The sequence below is a fragment of the Mauremys reevesii genome, linkage group 19 (genome assembly GCF_016161935.1).
Source record: "Mauremys reevesii isolate NIE-2019 linkage group 19, ASM1616193v1, whole genome shotgun sequence".
NCBI lineage: Eukaryota > Metazoa > Chordata > Testudines > Geoemydidae > Mauremys > Mauremys reevesii.
Genome location: NC_052641.1, coordinates 23,968,012 through 23,985,544, shown reverse-complemented (window position 1 = coordinate 23,985,544; position 17,533 = coordinate 23,968,012). Strand labels below are relative to the sequence as shown.

The following is a 17,533-nucleotide window of genomic DNA, read 5'->3' as shown; positions in this document are numbered from 1 at the left end:
GAAAGGCATTTCTGTGCAAACCTCTGTGTTAGTACCAGGCCAACCCCAGGCAGGATCAAAGCCATCTGTGCCAGAGGCCAGGACTGTTTGAGGGGGTGGGAGTCAGTGCCAATCTCTGCCCTTCTTGCCTCTGCCAGCTTTGGCTTAACCTTCCCATGAGCTAGAACTAAAATGTAGCACCTGACGCAGAAGTCGAAAGTCTGTCTGGACCCTGCTGGTGAGCCTGGGCCTGGGCAAAAGCTGACGGACCTGGGGCCCGGGCTGCGCTGGCCTCCCGGGCTTATGGCACAGAGTGGGCCAGCCGCTCGTGCCTGCACATGGCTGCCGAACACAGTAGCAATGTCTGCTTAGTGCGCTTTGTGGTGGGGGAGGGCACATCAGTACCATGGACACCCAGCCACGGGGGATCACACGGATGGCCCAAAGCACACACCGCTTGCCGGGGCCATGGGGAACTGGATGGGCATGTGGGGCTGCTCCCTCCGTCTTGCTGAGTTGTGTTACGAGGCAGCTACACAGACGCAAAATATTCTCTCAACCACTGTCCCCGGGGAGTGCGCGGTGGTGCTGCTGCTGCGGAGGGGCACTCGGTGTGGGCTCCGGCAGAGGGGGCAGGGAGCACAGTGCTGTATGCAAGACCCTGAAAGGCCAGGTTGGCAAAGCCAGCTCTTACCCAACGTCCGCAAAGGCTCTGCCCTGGGCCAGTGACAGCTAGGTCTGAGGATGGAATGCTTCTAGGAAGTTTAATTGGTTGGGGGTGCTGCCAGTCTGCTCGCTGGGTGAAGTGCTGGACAGCTGGTTTGGGCTAGTCTCTAGCTTTGAGATTCTTCTGCTCCAGTAGCCGAATTCATCTAATTATCTGCTGTGTCTTTCATTCCCCTTTGGGGTCTCTACTGCAGGCAGCCATGTCACCAGGGGCTGACCACCAGCTGTTGCTGGGCTCTGGAGTGGACCATATATCTAGCCATTCTCAGACAGGATTGAGGGAAGGTAACCAAGACTTAGACCCTGGAAGGGGAAGGGAAACAGTGGGACCCCAGGGGATGTCCTGCTACAAAGAATGCTGATGTTGCAAATTTTATGCACATGAAATACTTTGAATGTGGCAGGCTCTGGGCAGAGTGGGCACCATGCAGGCTTCATGGCAAGTGCTCTGGGCATGGGGCAGGATGCCCATGTCACCAAGCCACTCTGAGACACGGCGCCTGCATTTCTGCTTGGAGGGCTGCAGCAGGTGCTGCTCACCCTGTGAATGTAACAAAGCAACTGGCAGCAGAAAGGGGAATACAGGAAAAGGATCCTAACTCTTGCTAGCAACCCAAGATGTTCAACCCTCTGGGGTTACAGCTGCAGTGCAGAGCCAGAGCAAACCCCTCCCCCCCGCTGGACACTCAGAGATAGCTCAGTCCCTTCCAGATTTACATGCAATGAGAGCTCTGCTCACCCCACACTGGCTGGGGCAGTGGACAGACGTGGAGAAGGGAGCAACAACGCTCCAAAATCTGGCAATCGGCACCACAAGCTACAGCTTCGTACAGGAATACACGGGGTCACTATTTACAGGAGCCAATGCAGAGCATAGATCAGCGGCCGGATGGCTGATCATTTAAATAAGACCTTGCCTTATGCGGACCAGCCTGGAAATGCACTGGCACCCAGTTGCCAGCAAAGTTCCTATCCCTGGTGTCAGCACCAGGACTTACAGAAAGAGATCCCCTGGCCACTTAGGTGTGGTTACATGAGACGAGCGATTTCAGCAAATGCTGAGGTGACTTTCAGGAATGAATCTAGGAGGCTGAAACACGCTGACCATTGAATGAAAAGGGCTTAAAGCCATCGGTTGGTGATGGAGGAGACTGGCTCCAATGCTTTGTGGGGACTGAGTGAATTAATACCACCATGGCTGTGCTTCTGGTGGAGGGTGTATGGGGAATTCTTCCCCCAGCCTCCAAGCTAGGGCTGGAATGTAGGGAAACGACGTCTCTGTTACCTCCACCCACCATGTAAAATCTGCAGGCGCAATACTTTAGCACTGGACTTGGACAAGAAGGGTGGAAAGCTGAGCCCAAGATGCTGAGCAAATGGCTGGTGTTAGAAACCTAGGGAGAGATCCCATTTGCACCTTCCCCCAGCTACCACCTGGCTCTGGAGGATCCAGGGAGAATGGCTAAGGCTGATTGTAGGAGGGGAATGAGATTTGGCTGGTTGGAGAGCTCTTTGGATCCAGTGCTGGGGCAGCACCGAGGTCTTCTCCTGCAAGGCACTGATCCTGGCCAAGGCCTGGCTGCACCAGGCCAGTTTGCCTGTTTTCCGGCAACGACTGACTCGCAAAGGCTGTCAAAGGTCCGTGGCAGTGGGTGGGCGAGTGTGTGGATTTGTTTGCAGCCCAAGTACAGAAGAGGTGTGAGGCACACGGAGGCGCCTTGCCCCTGGACACACAGCTAGAAGTGCTCAATGGGGTAGGACCAACATATGCCGAGACACACGGCCCGCTGCTCAGACCACAAAGTGCAGCCTGTAGGTCACTTGGTGGCCGTTGTCCCAGGCATAGAGGACCTTCTCCTTGGGGTTGTAGTCGATCTGCGTGGTGAAGGAGTACTCGTTGAGGAAGGGCAGCTTGAGGTTGGCCTCAGTATCCGTGTGGGTGTCGTAGGCATAGGAGATCTGCCCATCCTTCTGGTTGTACACATCCACGGCATACAGGATGCCACAGACGATGAAGCAGTTCCCATAGGAATTGCGCTTGAGGCTCGTCTTCCAGGTGGTTTCCTTCTTCACGGAGAGGTCGCTGGGGTCCAGCTTGCTCAGGACGATCACCTCCAGCTGGGAGTAGTCATAGTCCACTGAGGGGTAAATGACCCACAGTCCGCTCTCGTCCACTGCAAAGTCGATGTCCGAGTGGCCCCTCCACTTCCAGGGTGTGGTGTCCTCGTACATCACGTCATGAAGCAGGGCCCAGGCAGCCACGAAGCGCTGCTTCAGGTCGTACTTGATGATGTTCTTGGTGAAGGCGCGGTTGTAGTAAAACGCCCCCTGGTAGACCACGTGGCCGGTCCCGATCCAGTTGTAAGGGAGCTTGTACAGGTTGCTCCAACGACCTGTGGTGAAAGTGAAAGCTCTTTAAGGCACAAAGACTAGGCACCTGAGCCAGGAATGGCTCCTTACCTCCCACTGGCCACATTCCCTCCCCCACATCCCACTGGCCTCTTCTGCACACTCATTTTCTGCACTGCCAGCTGACTGCTCCTACCAGACAGGCCTGAGGTGCCAACCTGCACCCACCTGTCTACATGCTTCTGTGTGCACCAGCCCTGCCTGGGCTGGGCCAGCAGGCAGAAATGGAAGCAGGGACTGAGGATGTGACTAGCTGCTGCTGCTCAGCAGAGGGTGACTAGAAAAGGATTCTAGGGAGAGCAAACTGCTTTTACCGAGGCAGTTCCAGACCCGGCCAGAGCACTCTATAAACCAAAGCCCATAAACCCGCTGGCAAAGTTCCAGCACAAGTTCCCGCCTGCCTAACAGGCACTAACCCTGGGAAGAGAATAAACCAGCTTCTGTTCAAGCCGGAAGAATCTCGTGTTTGGGGTTGTGAGCTGTGCAGCATTGATAAGGGCGGTAAGTCCTGCTACAGGCAGACTCACCACTTGCTGCCTGGTGCTAAGGAGAGACCTTCTGGGCAGGTGGGCCAGGTGGCTCTGCTCTGACCCAGGATGGTGATTCCCATGGTCCTAATGGGAGAGATTCCCTCTGGCTATTGACTCTAGCCCTGGGCAGGCTCGGAAAGAGTCTGGGTCTGTTGGTGTTTCTCATCCTGGGCCACATCCGTGCTGGATGAACATGGACAGTCTGGAGGCTGGGCTCAGAGAAGCCCCAGGATAGGTGGGGGATGGATAACAGGGTGGGAAGGCTGGGACTTTCTGAGGGGTCACAAGGTGAGCTAAAGAGCCACACCCGAGAGTCTCTTCCTGCGTTGATCTGGGCTGATGAAAGCCCCGGGTTCAGTTTGGGGCAGGTGCGGGGCTCAGACTGAGTCCCATTGGTACGGCTCCTACCACAGCCCTGCAATGGGACGGGAGCTGCTTCTCATGTTCAGCCCTGGGAAATCAGCCCCGTTTCTCTACATATCTGCAGCATCCAGGCCTCATTCCTGGGACGTTCTCCCCAGGACCCCCCAGCCAAGTGAACTCGTATAACCCGACATCCAGGTGCCAGGCCCTGCCTGATTCCCCAGGCGCTGCTCCAGTCTCCCAGGCCCTGTCCAAGCCCCAGAACTTTTGAAAGCACCAGTCTCTCTTTTATCTTGTTTCAACATGCAGACCATGTGTATGGCTCCCGGCAGCTCTGCCCTCCTGTGCTGCTAACAGCGCAGTCGTGCCAGTCACCCTGATCAGCTTCCCTAGGCTGGTTTCATCTGCTGTATGGGAAAAGCGTTTCGGTGCCTGCCTTGGCACGCAAACGCAGCTCTGGGGACGCGGGGTCTGTCGAGTGGCAGCAATCCAGACGCCATCAGTGGGAAGAGGAATCCGATACACTGGGCACAGTTAACGTTTCCAGATGTGCTCTCTGCTCTGCGAGTCTTACTGCTGAGCCCTACCACAGGCCAGCTGCAGTTTGGGAACAAGTGAGGACAGCTCCCCTCCCGCAGCCCACCCCTGCCCCTCCCGAGCAGGGGGCGAGGGAAGCATGTCAGCCATTCTCCCATGAGTGATTAGAGGTGCTACATGAATTCACTGCAGCTCAGCCTTGCCCTCTTTGTGTGCGCTCCCTGCAGCTGCCCTCGCACTGGGGTTTTCAGGGGACCCCACATGCAGAGTCACCAGTGCAAGGACCCTTGGGAAGCATATTTTACATTCTCACGCCATTAGTAGTTATACTCATCCAATCAGGAGACAGAAACAGCGCCGAGCGTCTAGCGGCTGGAGCTAGCCCCAGCCCTGCTGGATGACCGTGTGCAAGTCCCTCCCCGTCTCTGCAGCTCTGTCTGCCCTCACTCCCCTGTCTTGCCCACCGAGGCTGTGAGCTCTTTGGGGCAGGGTCGGCCTCTCACTCTGGGGTGTGCAGCACCTAGCGCAGCAGGGACCTGAACTTGGCTGGGGCTCTGGGTGCTACCAGAATAAAACCGGCGTGAGAGCCAGGCTCTAAGAACCAAGCAGCACAGTGTGAATCCCCTAGTCACGATCCCCCACCCCCAAAAAACAAACCAACCTCCAACGTGCTGAGTAATCGGGGAGGCGAGGCTAACTGGGTACGTCATTCCTTGCGGCTCTGGGGCTGTGTGGGGGAGCCCCCGCCCGGCAGGCGTCCCCAGAGCACCTCACCTTGCTTAAAGTTGTCGAGGCTCCTGAACTCCACCAGGTTGTTGCCATAGTAGTAATTGGTGACGTAGATCCTGTCGTCTCTGGCCGCGGGGTCCTTCATCCACGCCCCCTCGTTACGCCCGTAGCTGTGGTGCTTCACGGGGGGCTCCACAGACTCGATGGTGCCCTCACACTGCACTTCTTTCACTGCCGAGCCAACAAGAGCAGCTAACTGCCATGCCCTGCTCCCCCAGCCAGCGTCCACAGCAGCCAGTCAGGCCCACCCTCAAGGAGACCTTTCCCCCCCCTTGGAGAGCCTCCCCCCTTTATCCTGCCAGCCGCCTTGTTTCAATGGGCCAGACAGAGGTTCAAAACATCTGCTTCTAGGAGCCTCCCCGCGCCCCCAAGTCCAGAGATGCTGCCTTCTCCTCACCGTGTGACTGGATTTCCTGCCGCCCGCCCGCCCGCCCCAGGGACTGAGCCCCTCTAGCCACAGGACAGCTACAGCACGGACGGCTTCCCTGCCCACCCCCTACCTTCCCAGGGCCCCTCAGCCCCGCCTCGGAGGGACCACAGCTCCAGCAGTGTCACCAGGGCCCACTCAGCTACGTGCCAGTAGCGGCATGTCCACAGAGCAAGTCCCCCAGCTGCAGTCTGGGCCTGGCCCCACTTGCCCACCTGAGGGACTTGTGAGGTGCCCCCAACCCACCTTGGTTAGTGGCTTCCAGCCCCTCGGTGCCTTCAGCATTGTCCCCCATGGAGAGGACAGTGACCGGTGGGCTCCGGGTGGTGGTGCTGGGGGTCCGGGTGGTGCTGGGGGTCCGGGTGGTGCTGGGAGGCTGGGCGGTGGTGGTCTCTGCCTGCTCGCCAACTCTCCCCTGGGCCTCTGCAGCAGCATAGGACTCGGGGTTCCTCTCCTCCGGTCGGTCCATCCGAGGGCTCCCCTTCCCGGGGCTTTCTGAGGAAAGAAGCAGAGCCCTTACTGCCGTTCCCTTCCTCCGCTTGGTGCTGTCGGGCAGGGAGTGCCAGGAGGGTGGGCCGGGAGCTGTGCTGAGGAACAGGCCAGGGCTGTGGGGAGTCTGTCTCCCCCCCTCCTCCACCCCACCCCCAGTCCCTACTCTCTCCTGCGCTGAGCATCTGACTCCCTCCCTTGCCCACCCCATCCTGCCCCCTCCGAGGCAGCCCATGTCCCACCCCGCTGGGAGCTGACCTTGAAGGGGAGGAGATGCCAAGAGTCCCGCCTCTCCCCTACTCCCCCGCTGTCTTGCTTCCACAGCACACTGGGGGGCAGAGGGGCAGAGGCAAGCAGGAAGGCAGGGGAACCAGGATGCAGGGCCTGGGCTCCCCAGGTTGGATTTCTGCAGCATTTAACCTACATGCACCCTCCTTTCTACCTTCTTCATTAAACTAAACCAGCTGCCCCAGACCTAGGAAAACACTGTGGGGCTCAGAGAAGGGCTGGGCCCACGGGGCCCCAAACCTGCCCGGGAGCTGTGTAAAAATGGGGGCTGCTTCCTTCTGAAATCCCTCACTCACTCCACTGAGTGTGCAAACACGGTGTTTGAGGGGAGCAGGGAGTGCAGCGCGGGCGGGGACAGGATCAGCGTCCAGGGAACGGATTTACCCCGAGGCTGGAGGCCAGGAAACTTCCCAGTGGCTGAGTGTGGGATTTGCTTTTCAACCTTTTATGCCACTAAATGTAGGGTTGCTCCCCACAGCTTTCCTGATGCATTTTGGTCTTGTCCTGCAGCCCCCCATCTAACCCAGCCCTGGGCTCCTCGCCCTCACCCACCCATCCACAGCTCTGCTGGTGCCCAGACCTGCAGCCCCTGTTGTCCCATCCCTGGGTCCCCTTTGAGACGAGCCCGTGCCTGTCTCGGTCGCTGAGGTGGTTTTGTGATGTGCCCAAATGCTGGAACTCACTTTCTCCTGTGCCCTGAGACCAGGCCTTGAAGCCAAATCCCAAGAGGTAAATGCTGAGTGCCTGGCCCCCTGCACTTCCCTGCCCCACAGGAGAGAGCGGGGGGCACACGGGGCGGGGTGCTCACAGGAGTGGGGGACCATGCAGATGGCTCGGGGGGGGGCACTATGGCGGACTGGGGGGGAAGGGTCTGAGCTCCCCGAGGATGGGTTGCCAGGGCCTCCCAGGTACACGCTCTGGCTCCCCGGCCAGCGCAGTCCTGTCCTCTCAGCCACATGCCACGCTGGGCCTGCTGAGGTGCTTGTGCCCACTCCAAGGGGCCTGGCACTTACCTCGGTTGCTGACCAGGCCCTCGGCCTCCTCCTGCTTGGCAGCCTTATAGTAGGTGATGCCCCGGATCACTGTCTGCTGGTGGACAGAGGGCTTGGGCTTGGGGGTGGGCTGCGATGCGCCCAGTCTGACCCTCAGAACCTCCTTCTTGGGCTTCTCCATTTTCGGCAGCTTCTCCTTGGGGGCTCTCACAGCTGCCTTGTCCCCCAGGCTCTTGCGGGCGCTGGGATACTTGCTCGCCTCCTTGCCTTTGCCCCTGGCCGTGTCCTAGGAGACAGAGCCAGGCTCAGAGGCTCCTCTGTGGGCAGCAGTGGTGCCGTGTCCGGCCAGGCTCTTGCACCGAGCGGGGCCGATGGCCTGGGATCACAAAGCACCTGCTGCAAAGAGAGGGGCTCCAGGCAGCGCAGGCGGCAGGAGTCCCGCTCTGAGGGGGCTCAGATACCATGGTGATGGGCACGGGATGAACTCTGAACAGAACAGAGACTACCTGCAAGATGGCAGCGGCCAGGGCAGCGAAGACGGGACGGAAGGGAGACCAGAGTATGCAACAGGCCCACTGCACGCTGGGCTTGGCCCATGTCCAGACCTGGGGGGCCCTGACTGACTCTATCAATGGGCCAAAGGGAGTTAATCATTTAGCACAGGTGCTGCCGCCCCGGCAGTGCCACAACGCAGCAACGCAGCACCTCCTCTGGGCCCTCACTCTGCCCAGTGCGGCCCCCTCAGCTCTGCAGCCAGCGCCAAAGGGACCAGGCTGGCACCTGCGAGCGTGCGCGCGGTGACGGGGGCAGGGAGTTACCTGGGCCTTGCTCTCGGGGACGGCAGCAGCATCCTTCTGCAGCAGCTGGTAGCCCAGGTTGGAGATCTCTTTCTTGATGCTGACCATGATGTCGGAGTAGTTCTCATAGCGCTTCATCTGGTTGGCCAGGTGCACGACGCTCTCCTTCATGAAGTCATTCTCCCTGCTCAGGTTGGTCTTGATGGTCTGAGCAAGAGGCGGGAAGAGAACAGGGCGTGAGTAGCTGAGCCTGATGGGGCTTCCATCATCCTTTGGTTCAGGCAAAAGGTTTCACGTTTCTCTATAAACCAAGGGCATGAAGGAAGGAGGAAACCTATCCCACTTCCAGGGGATGACAACACTGTCTACTGGCTGGGGCAGGTGGGGCTGGGAACTAGGACTCCTGGGTTCTATTCCCAGCTCTGGGAGGGGGCTGGGAACAGGCTGGACAGGGAAGTACTGTCCTGCTCAAGTCCCAGCGCCCAGGGCCCAGTGCAAACAGCCTCTCAGCTGGGAGAGGGAGCCAGCGCTGCTAACCTGCTCAGGCGATGCCTGGCGGTGACTGGGAAGCATCACTTCTGCAGGCAGCTGAAGGATCTCTAGGTAGGCGATTCCTTTCTCTTACTCCCTGCTCATAGTCACTCCCGCCCGACACCCATAATAGCCCCCAACCTGTGTAATTGACCAGGCAGAGCACAACCCCCACCTGGGTCGTTACCCTGGTGCCTATCCCTTCCCCTGCCCTTGGCTGTGTTTGCGTCAGTTTCACTGTGAGCTCTAGGGCAGGACCCACATTTCCCCGTGTTGGTGCAGTGCCCATTTCCCTCCCCGCCATGGGTCATGGTAGTGGGGGGAGGTAAGGAACTGGCCTGAGGGGCAGCACAGCCAGGGTCCCCGATTCTCCAGGTGACAGAGCCACAACGGCAGGTTACAACCTCTGCTGCCCCAGCCCTGCCTGCCAGCCCTCAGCCACTGGGAGCGCTCACAGCCCGGCTGTCACAGCGCAGCAAGGCCCATCACTGCCCAGGTGCGGGGAGCTTAGAGCAGCTGATGCACAAGCCACCAGAACCAGCGCTGGGCGGGGCCCAGGGTAAGGGTGAGCTGCCCTCGCTCAGTCTGGCGGGTGAGCAAGGGCCGACTCCCATGAACTCCTTAGCTGCCCTGGGAAAGGATACGCTCTCACAATCACTGCACGGCCCAACACACCCGTGCTGGGCAGGGGCCAGTCTTGCAGGATCAGATTCATCCCCATGTGCAGACTGTCAATACGATCCTCTCAGCCCACCCCCTGGCCAAAGCCCGGATGCCTGCACAACTGAAGTGTGAGGCGCCTGTAGCCAGCAGCTCAATGAAACAGTGAAACTTGGCTGTCTCACATCTGCCCTGGCAACGGTGAGGAGAGGCCAGGAGAGGGTTAACTCTTCCAGTGGTTCTAATGGCCTCAGTGGAGGTTTCCATCCCCAGCCAGAGGACACGGAGGAAGGACGTTATCAGCACTCGTTTCCTGCTAGCAGTCTCTGCATCCCATGGCAGAGTGGTGGCTGGGCAGCAGTAGCAGGTGCTGGCTTTTGTGTTTGCTCATCTGGCTGCACTGCTTTGGGATGGCTCCGAAACTGCAGTGCGCGGGGTCCGCTCTTACCTCCTCCAGAGTATTCATCTGGGAGACCACTTTGTTGATGTATGAATGGACCTTCATCAAATCCATGCTGTACAGCGTTCCCTCCAGCAGGTCAACCATGGACTGCAGCTGTGAAGGAAAAACCTTGAAGCTGAATTCCAAGAGCAGCAGGTGACAGTGGGGGCTGCAGTAAACAGGGACCCCAGAAGGAAGGAAAATTCAACGTGGCTTCCTGCAGATCAAAATCACACAAGTGGGCAGAGCAACCCGAATGATATAATGCAACAGGACTCAGTGTTGGGAGCACCACGGGACTGCTACGGTCGCAGCACACGATGCCATAGATGCAAAATAGGTAGGCAGCAGCTTTGTGGGGCTGAGATGCAGTGTAGAATGCGAACCTGGTGCAGGAACCCACAGAGAGAGAATGATGCCCAGCTACCATATCCTCTGGGATTTCTCACTACCAATAATTCCAACCCTGATTTTAATTTCATGCCACTTTTCTGTCTCTCCCTGTGCCCCCACGCTGCCCACATACACACACTCCAGGGAAAGGCCCCCCCCCCCCGAGCGTTACGGAACCGAGGCAGACTTAAGGAAGGGGAAACGTGGGCTGAGGAATGATAGAGGGAGGGGACACCACAGGCACTAACTCCGATGAGTCTATAGTACTTCGGCCCGCTAGGAGCTGGGATCAGTCGTGTGCCTTGCAGTGCAGTTGCCTAGGAGCTGGAAGCATTAAAGGTGAAATGTATCCTTGGGTGGGGATGAGCCCAAGCCTGGAAACTGCCCGAGGTGACTCAGACCCTCACCGAGTGACCCTACGGCCTGGACCCTCTTTGGCCTTGGTCTGTCAGACCTTGCCCATGGGATGCGGGGCAGCCCATGCTCCTCCCTGGCCACCCCTTCGATGTGGAGCCCGGCGGGCCGAGCCGGCAGCCTGCACAGCTGCGTGGAGGGAGTGAGCAGGGCACACACTGCCTATTGTTAGCTGGTGACATTTAGCCACCAGAAGCTCTCGACCCTGCGCCGTCTCTCACGCACAAAGGCCAACAGAGCCGCAGCCTCCCGGGAAGGCACAGATCTGCTCTTGTCAGAGTCAGCGCTGCTGGGAGAACCTGCTGTCTGGTCTCTGGGGAGCAGGGATTCCTGCACCGTGGAGTCACGGCCAGCTGTCGGCTCTCCCTCCCTCATCCCAGACCTCACTGATGCCACATGGCCCAGCCCTTCCCGCCTGACGTGCCCCAGCGGGGCTGGGCCGTGAAGGGCCCTTTGTGCCGTCTGCGGATGCAATCAGCCCATGATGGCTCTGGCTGGGACCGGGAGTCAGTCTCTTTTCTTTCCAGCCCCCAGGTTTCTGCCCTCCTAAGTAATGGCCTTTTCTCACCATGGCCCTGCATGAGCCTCTAGAGCAGGAGCGCTGGAACCAGCCTCTGGTGCTGGGGTACGAAGGGTTAAACACGCATGGTGCAAGGGAGGGGGTTGCAGCTCATGCGTCCATGCACCCAGGGCCGACCGTAGCGTTCAGGGACCAGGTCAGCGTGTGGGAGCGAGCCGTGGGGCGGAGGCAGAGGCTGAGGCTGGTGTGCAAGACCTGCCTGAGCCCAGGTACCTTGAAGAGCTCCGGCGCCTGCTTCTTCAGCTTCTCCATCTTCCACTCGTTCTCGCAGGGGTTGAGCGAGGAGGGCGGGGCCGTGCAGGAGCACTTGCAGTCGGCCCCCGAGCTCACTGTCTCCACCGTGTAGAAATCCTCCACCCGCATGCTGCCATCCTTGATGCGGCTGCAGGCATCCTTGCTGAGAGGCCGCAGGATGCACTTGCAGCGGCAGTCGGAGCCCTCGGACGTCATCCGCACTTGGTCCATGTCGCCAAACACCTGGGCAAGGGCAAGAGGTGGTGTGTAAGGACAGGTGGGACTTGGCCTGTCCTGGGTCACACCTTAGGCTCTGGGGTGCATGGGGGACACTGCGGGAGGGGTCAGGAGGGAATTCCTGCCAGTGTCCCAACACCTTTGGGGTTCACCTTCCACCAGAGCCACCCCGCAGCCAGGTGCCCTGCATATCCCTCGTGTCCCCGGGCTGGGGCTCCCCCAGGAAAGTCTCGGCTCTCTGGTGCACCAACGTGGAGTCCTAAAGACCCCACCCACAAGCACGAACGAAGGGCCAAAGCCCCTACTGGAAGAGTTGCCATAACCAACCCCTTGGCCATCGCCAAGGGCAGACCCTGGCTCCTCTAGAGCCCAGGTACGAGCTCTACAGCCTGAGCTAACGGACTAGCCACCCCTGGTCCATTCCGGGGCCCGTGTTACCCCGGGGCAGAGAATCTCCTTCCCCAGCTGGCTTCTCTGGGAGGTGGGCTTCACTGGAATGCCCATTCTGTCGCAGCCCGTTCCCGGGGTGCAGGGAGCCGGTTCGTTTCTCTCGCCTGCCCAGCTCAGCCCTTTTCCTTGTATTTGTTAAACGCTGATGGGTTGGGGGAGGGCAGAGGAGCACAAGGGAGCTTGCACCTCTCCTTCCCCTTCTGACACTCTCCAGGGCCTTTCTCCTCCTCCAACAGATGCCAGGGTGGCTGGCTGGCTGGGAGTGGGGCCCTCCTCCTCTGAGTGATATCAGGGCACCTGCTGGGCGTGAGGAACAGGGATTTTCAAAGTGGCCTAACTCCCAATCTGGGCACCTAAGACCCTTAGGCTCCATCAGAACCCCCAGCCTTGGCCCTGAATGTTCAGGAGCAGGACCTAGGGAGGTGGCCGACGCCTGCTCAGTCAGCGACAGCCGCCTTGTGCAGGGCGGAGAGGACTCGTTCCTAGGCAGCTGCTCAGAGCTAAGGAGCATTATTCACTATTGCTGCTCAGCTCTGCGCAAGACACAAATACCGAGTCCCTGCCTGGAGGCTCCAGCCTAGGAGACTGGCAAATAAGCCGCTGGGAAGCTCTGAGCAAGGAGTCAATGGTTAATTCCCCTCCCCCATCTCCTCTGCTGGGGGTGTTTCAAAGGCCCCAAAGCAGTGCCTGGGAGGACTGCTGGGCGAGTTCAGAAAGCAGGAAGAGGAGATGGGAGTGTAAGGCCAGAAGGGACCCCAGCTGATCGTCTAATCTGCCCTCCTGCCCAGCACAGGTCACCGGTGCCCCTCAGCTCCCGGCCGCCATTGGCAGCAGCTTGTTTTTATTTATGAGGGACTAAGGACAGCAGCAATTCCTTGTGTTTATAAAGCATCCCCTGCAAAAGCACTCGGGCTGCTGTCCAGCAATCCTAAACCAATGGCTCATGAAGTAACCCACACGCAGCGGAAGCAGCTCATTTATACTTCTCAGAAAAGCCACCGAGAGGCTCATCCGGCCAGAAGAGCCGGTCTGAATGGGTTTCTTTTCAAACCACTCTCTATGGGTCTCCAAAAAGCCAGTTCATTCTGGTCCCTGGCTGCCCATCCGCCGGGTGCTGGGCACGGCACATCTGGTACATTTCGGGGGCTCGAGCTGCTGTTCTGGAGAAAGGGGAAAAACGTTTGTGCTCTAGGGCACGAAGGTCTCGTCATCTCCCAGGAAGGAGCCGTGTGTGTGAAATGCCCCCTGTGCACCAGGCCAGCGGGAATGGGGGGCTCAGACTGGCACCCCGAGCTCCTCCCAGTGCTGTACCTATTGGTATATAAACGTACGTCCCCTTCTGAATCAGAGGCCAGTGCCCTCTCCCCAGAGCCTGCCTGTGTCTCAGCCACGGCTGAGCCGCGCTGCATTGCGGGAACTCCTGCCTTTGACAGCTCGTCCTTACCCTACAGCCACAGCCGGTGGGTGGCCCTTGGCTGCACGTAGGGCTCTGAAGGCCTTGCTTTGGCCAACTCTGCTTCACTAGCTGTGGCCATGCTCCCCTCTTGTTCCCAGGCCAGCAGATGTCGCTTCTCGCAGCGTAATCCTGGGCACGTGTGCGGCTGTCACAGAGACGATTCCCACACACCGTGATCTAAAGCAAGGACCTTTAATCTCCTCTGATGCCCTGGATCTCACAAGATGTGGCCCTCTCTCTGCTTAGCCTGGCTGACAACATGGCACATCATCTCTGACCCGGACAGGGAAATCCACCTGCCCCAGCGTCCCAGCTCCACGGGTCTCAGCCGTTAAAACCACACAGCACCACCCCTTGCGGCTGTGTGTGCAATTTGTGGTTAGCGTTTATTTGACCTACTTCTGTGAAGCTAACTGGGCAGCATGTGCAGAAAGCGCCTGCATTCCCAGATACAAGGATACTGAGCTTCCATTTCTGTAGCACTTTTCATATGGAATGATTCCAAAGCCTTGATAAATTTAAACCAATACCAACTATACACAGGAAACTTTATTTGCCACTAAAATGCAACCACCACTGGGATAGAAATCAGCTCCTGTTTGAGAGCAAACAGCTTCATGCTACCGTTTAAGGCAGGAAGTCGAAGATCATACTGCTTCCAGCCAAGGTCCTGACTGATTCTGTTCAGTGAAGATCTCAGAGACTTTTTGGCCAGATTCTCTCTGATTTCCCCCGCTATTTCAATTGGAAACAATATTCATCATCACTTCCTGTCCTAACCTATAGTGTAGGACTGTGCGCCGCTGAACAGCTGCTATGTTTCACCCCAGAGGTGGCTGCATTTCAGTGTTGAGCAAAATGATTCCAGTATGCATCTCTGCCATTCTATATGATTTGTAAAGCACTCGGGAGGTTTGGGGGTTAGCAGGTGTTTTAGAGACATTAGGGGATATTACTGCCTTTGGAGAGATCCAGCTCTGAAACTCATTACTCCCAGTTCCCTGTCTGTAATTTGCTTTAGGAAATGGACATTCAGTATTCGTCACCTGTTAATTATTAGCACTAAACTGTGTGTCCTCCACATTCCTCACCCCCTTGCCACTTGCATGGGAATGGAGACTCCAAAGGCTTCCAATGTGGCACCTCTCTGAGGAGCATGCGGGGTCCACAGACCTCTGTTTTCTGTCAGATCCCTCTCCCCTTCCTTGGTTCCAGTCTTGCCTCCCGGGCTGAAAACCTGAGCTGGTGCCAGCAATTGAGAGTGATGTGTGCGCACACACCAATCACACAGGGCTTGGGGCCTACTCAGCCACATTCAAGCTTCTTCCAATTACTGGCCTGGAAAAGCTACTCAAATGATCTGTAGGAGGTGGAACAAGCTGCTGCTCTCACTGGCTAGCTGATGAGGTGTGACACTGGCAGAGGCGGTTTAGCTTTAAAGCATTCAGTGCAACAGGACCATGTTTAAAGACTGGTTCTGCTCAAGCCAGTGATCCAGAAAAAATGGCATGTCAGTGCCCCACATTTATCCCCCATCAGTGGCCTCTCAGCTTCAGACAGGTATTCCCAGCTGCCGGCTCAGCCCGAGTGGTGGAGCCTCGACTGACCTAACGCCTCTGCTGAACACCGTGGGCCCAGCCGTAAGGGCTCAGGAGGCAGCAGGGAGCTGGCATACCCGAGACAGAACAGAAACCAAGTGCCTTTTCCACGGCTAGGCCTGTAGGGCCAGCAGGAACAAAAACTACTGGCCATATTTTCAAAAGAGCTCAGCACCCAGTAGATCCCACGAGGGGTCCTGGAGAATGCCTCCACCTCCAAAGGGAGAACAATGGGAGTTGCTGGGAGCTGAGCGCTTTTGCACTGGAGAAAAGTCAGACCTGGCGTATTGAAATCAATGGAGCTGCACTAGTCCCTACCCATTCATACAGGGGCTCATTTTTCAGTGGGAACCCCGCTGCAGGACAGTGGCATTTCAGGCTCCAGCACTGCAGGGAGTATGCATGATTGCTAAAGGCCCGTTTTCAGACTGCTGTGTAACTCTCAAAGCCAGCTAAGCAGCAGGCCAGGCCCAGCAAAGGGCACTGCACCTTTGAAAGGACTTGCTAGTCTCAGGAGATGCCAGGGTCCCAGGCCTGGTCAGCAGAACTGGCTTCCTAGTTTAGCCGAGGCAGACTGAAAGCTTAAGGGCTGTCCCAGGCCTACAGTGTCTGCTGATGCCTGAGGAAGAGTGGGTTCCTTCACAGGGTATTGCACAGAAGCCACTGGGAGCAGAAGAGGGTATGGCGGCTGCTGCTGCACATTGCGTTCATTCCTGTGGTACAAGGCAGCCCTGCAGACAGCTATTTATAGAGAATACTGTTCAGTGGCAAGAGATACCAGAGCAAAGGCTGCTAGAGAAACGTCACGGACCAGCGCAGGGGCAGGAGGGAGTTGGAATCTTTCTGCGTTACTCAATATCATCTCAATTCACACACAGCTCTGGGTTGGCACCAAGGTAATTTTCACAACTGTGAATGAGTAAATCCCAGCCAAGGACAGAGACCAGCCTCTTCACATTGTGTTCTCATGGCCTGGAGGAGGATCTCCCCAGCCGTAGGCAGGTTCTCAGCTGGGGTAAATTGGTGCAGCTCTATGGAAGTCGATGGAGCTGGGCCCACTGTGGCAACAGAGGATCTGGCAATAGGTTTGAAGGGAGAGGAGTTAAGGGGGTATAAAAGTTTCCATGCCCTCAACCTTCATTATTTTTCTTTATTGCAATTATGGCCTAGTTACAAAAGGGTGCGTGACAGACAATTTCCCCAAGGGGGGTGTGTGTGTTTTGTGTGTGGGTGGGGGGGATTAGAATTCCTTTCCTTGTCAGTTTTAAAGCTGCTGTGGGAATGCAGCACAAGGGCCGCTCCTCTGAATAAGGGATCTGGGTCCATTACAACTGCTCTTCTTGCAAACCGTCCACGCACAGCCAGAGTGTTTTCCTCATATCCTTGTTAGGTTTCCCCAAGCCACTAACCACACCTCGTGCTACATAAAACTTGACATTTTTCATGAGTTATGTATGTAACAAGCTGCTTGACTCATGCTGAAATCAACAAAATCATGGAGCAGCCGGAGTGAGGTCCATCCCTTTCAGATAATAAAGAAGCGAGGCTCAGTAATTGGTAGGTTTCCTTACTGACCTTTGAAGAGCTCACTGGAACTCCCACCTCCTAATCCCCAAGTGACCTGCATTTCCCAGGAACCAGGCCTCACATGGCCTTTAAACAATGCTGCATTTCCTGACACTTCCCCACCCCATTGAAGCTAACAGGCCAGACCTAAAAGGTGCAAGTCTCCGGGAGTGCTGAGCTATGATGCTGACATTATTCCATGCAGCGAGCTTCACTGCTGATGTGCTTCAGTGGAGTAGCACTGCCAGGGGATTGGAAACAGATGTGCACATCTTCTATCCAGAGTCATGGGAAAACCCAGGCCTGCCCAGATACTGGAACGGCCTGGTGGGCAGCAGAAACAGCAGTGACTGAGCTGCCGTATGGGAATACCCAGAGAAGTGCCAAGAGACCACAAGGAAAGCAGAAATACCAGTGTGGGACAAGCAAGTCACCAACAGGGTCATTCAGAGTGACCCTGTCTAAGCCACTCCAGAGGAGAAAACCCAGACTTAGTAACCCGTAGGTCTATCCCGCACTTTCGGTGAAGAATCATGTGGAATGCGGGGACAGTGGGAAAAAGCCTCAGGCAAATAACTCATAAGCAAAGCCCAGCTCCGGCTGGATGGCATTCGTGACCCTTTTGTATTTGCTTCCCACAAACAGA

General features: G+C 57.3%; 1 protein-coding gene across 1 annotated transcript in view; it reads right to left on the bottom strand.

Moving 5' to 3' along the window:
• Positions 1-1,548: 1,548 nt before the first annotated feature.
• The window catches only part of OLFML2A (olfactomedin like 2A), a 29,305-nt gene continuing 13,320 nt past the window's right edge, over positions 1,549-17,533 (bottom strand). The window contains exons 2-8 of the mRNA XM_039506878.1: positions 11,560-11,823; positions 9,966-10,073; positions 8,348-8,533; positions 7,551-7,815; positions 6,007-6,255; positions 5,319-5,504; positions 1,549-3,098 (exon numbers count right to left, since the gene is read on the bottom strand). Coding sequence (XP_039362812.1) covers positions 2,497-3,098; positions 5,319-5,504; positions 6,007-6,255; positions 7,551-7,815; positions 8,348-8,533; positions 9,966-10,073; positions 11,560-11,823 — 1,860 coding nt within the window. The 3' untranslated portion in view covers positions 1,549-2,496. The remainder of the gene's footprint in view (positions 3,099-5,318; positions 5,505-6,006; positions 6,256-7,550; positions 7,816-8,347; positions 8,534-9,965; positions 10,074-11,559; positions 11,824-17,533) is intronic.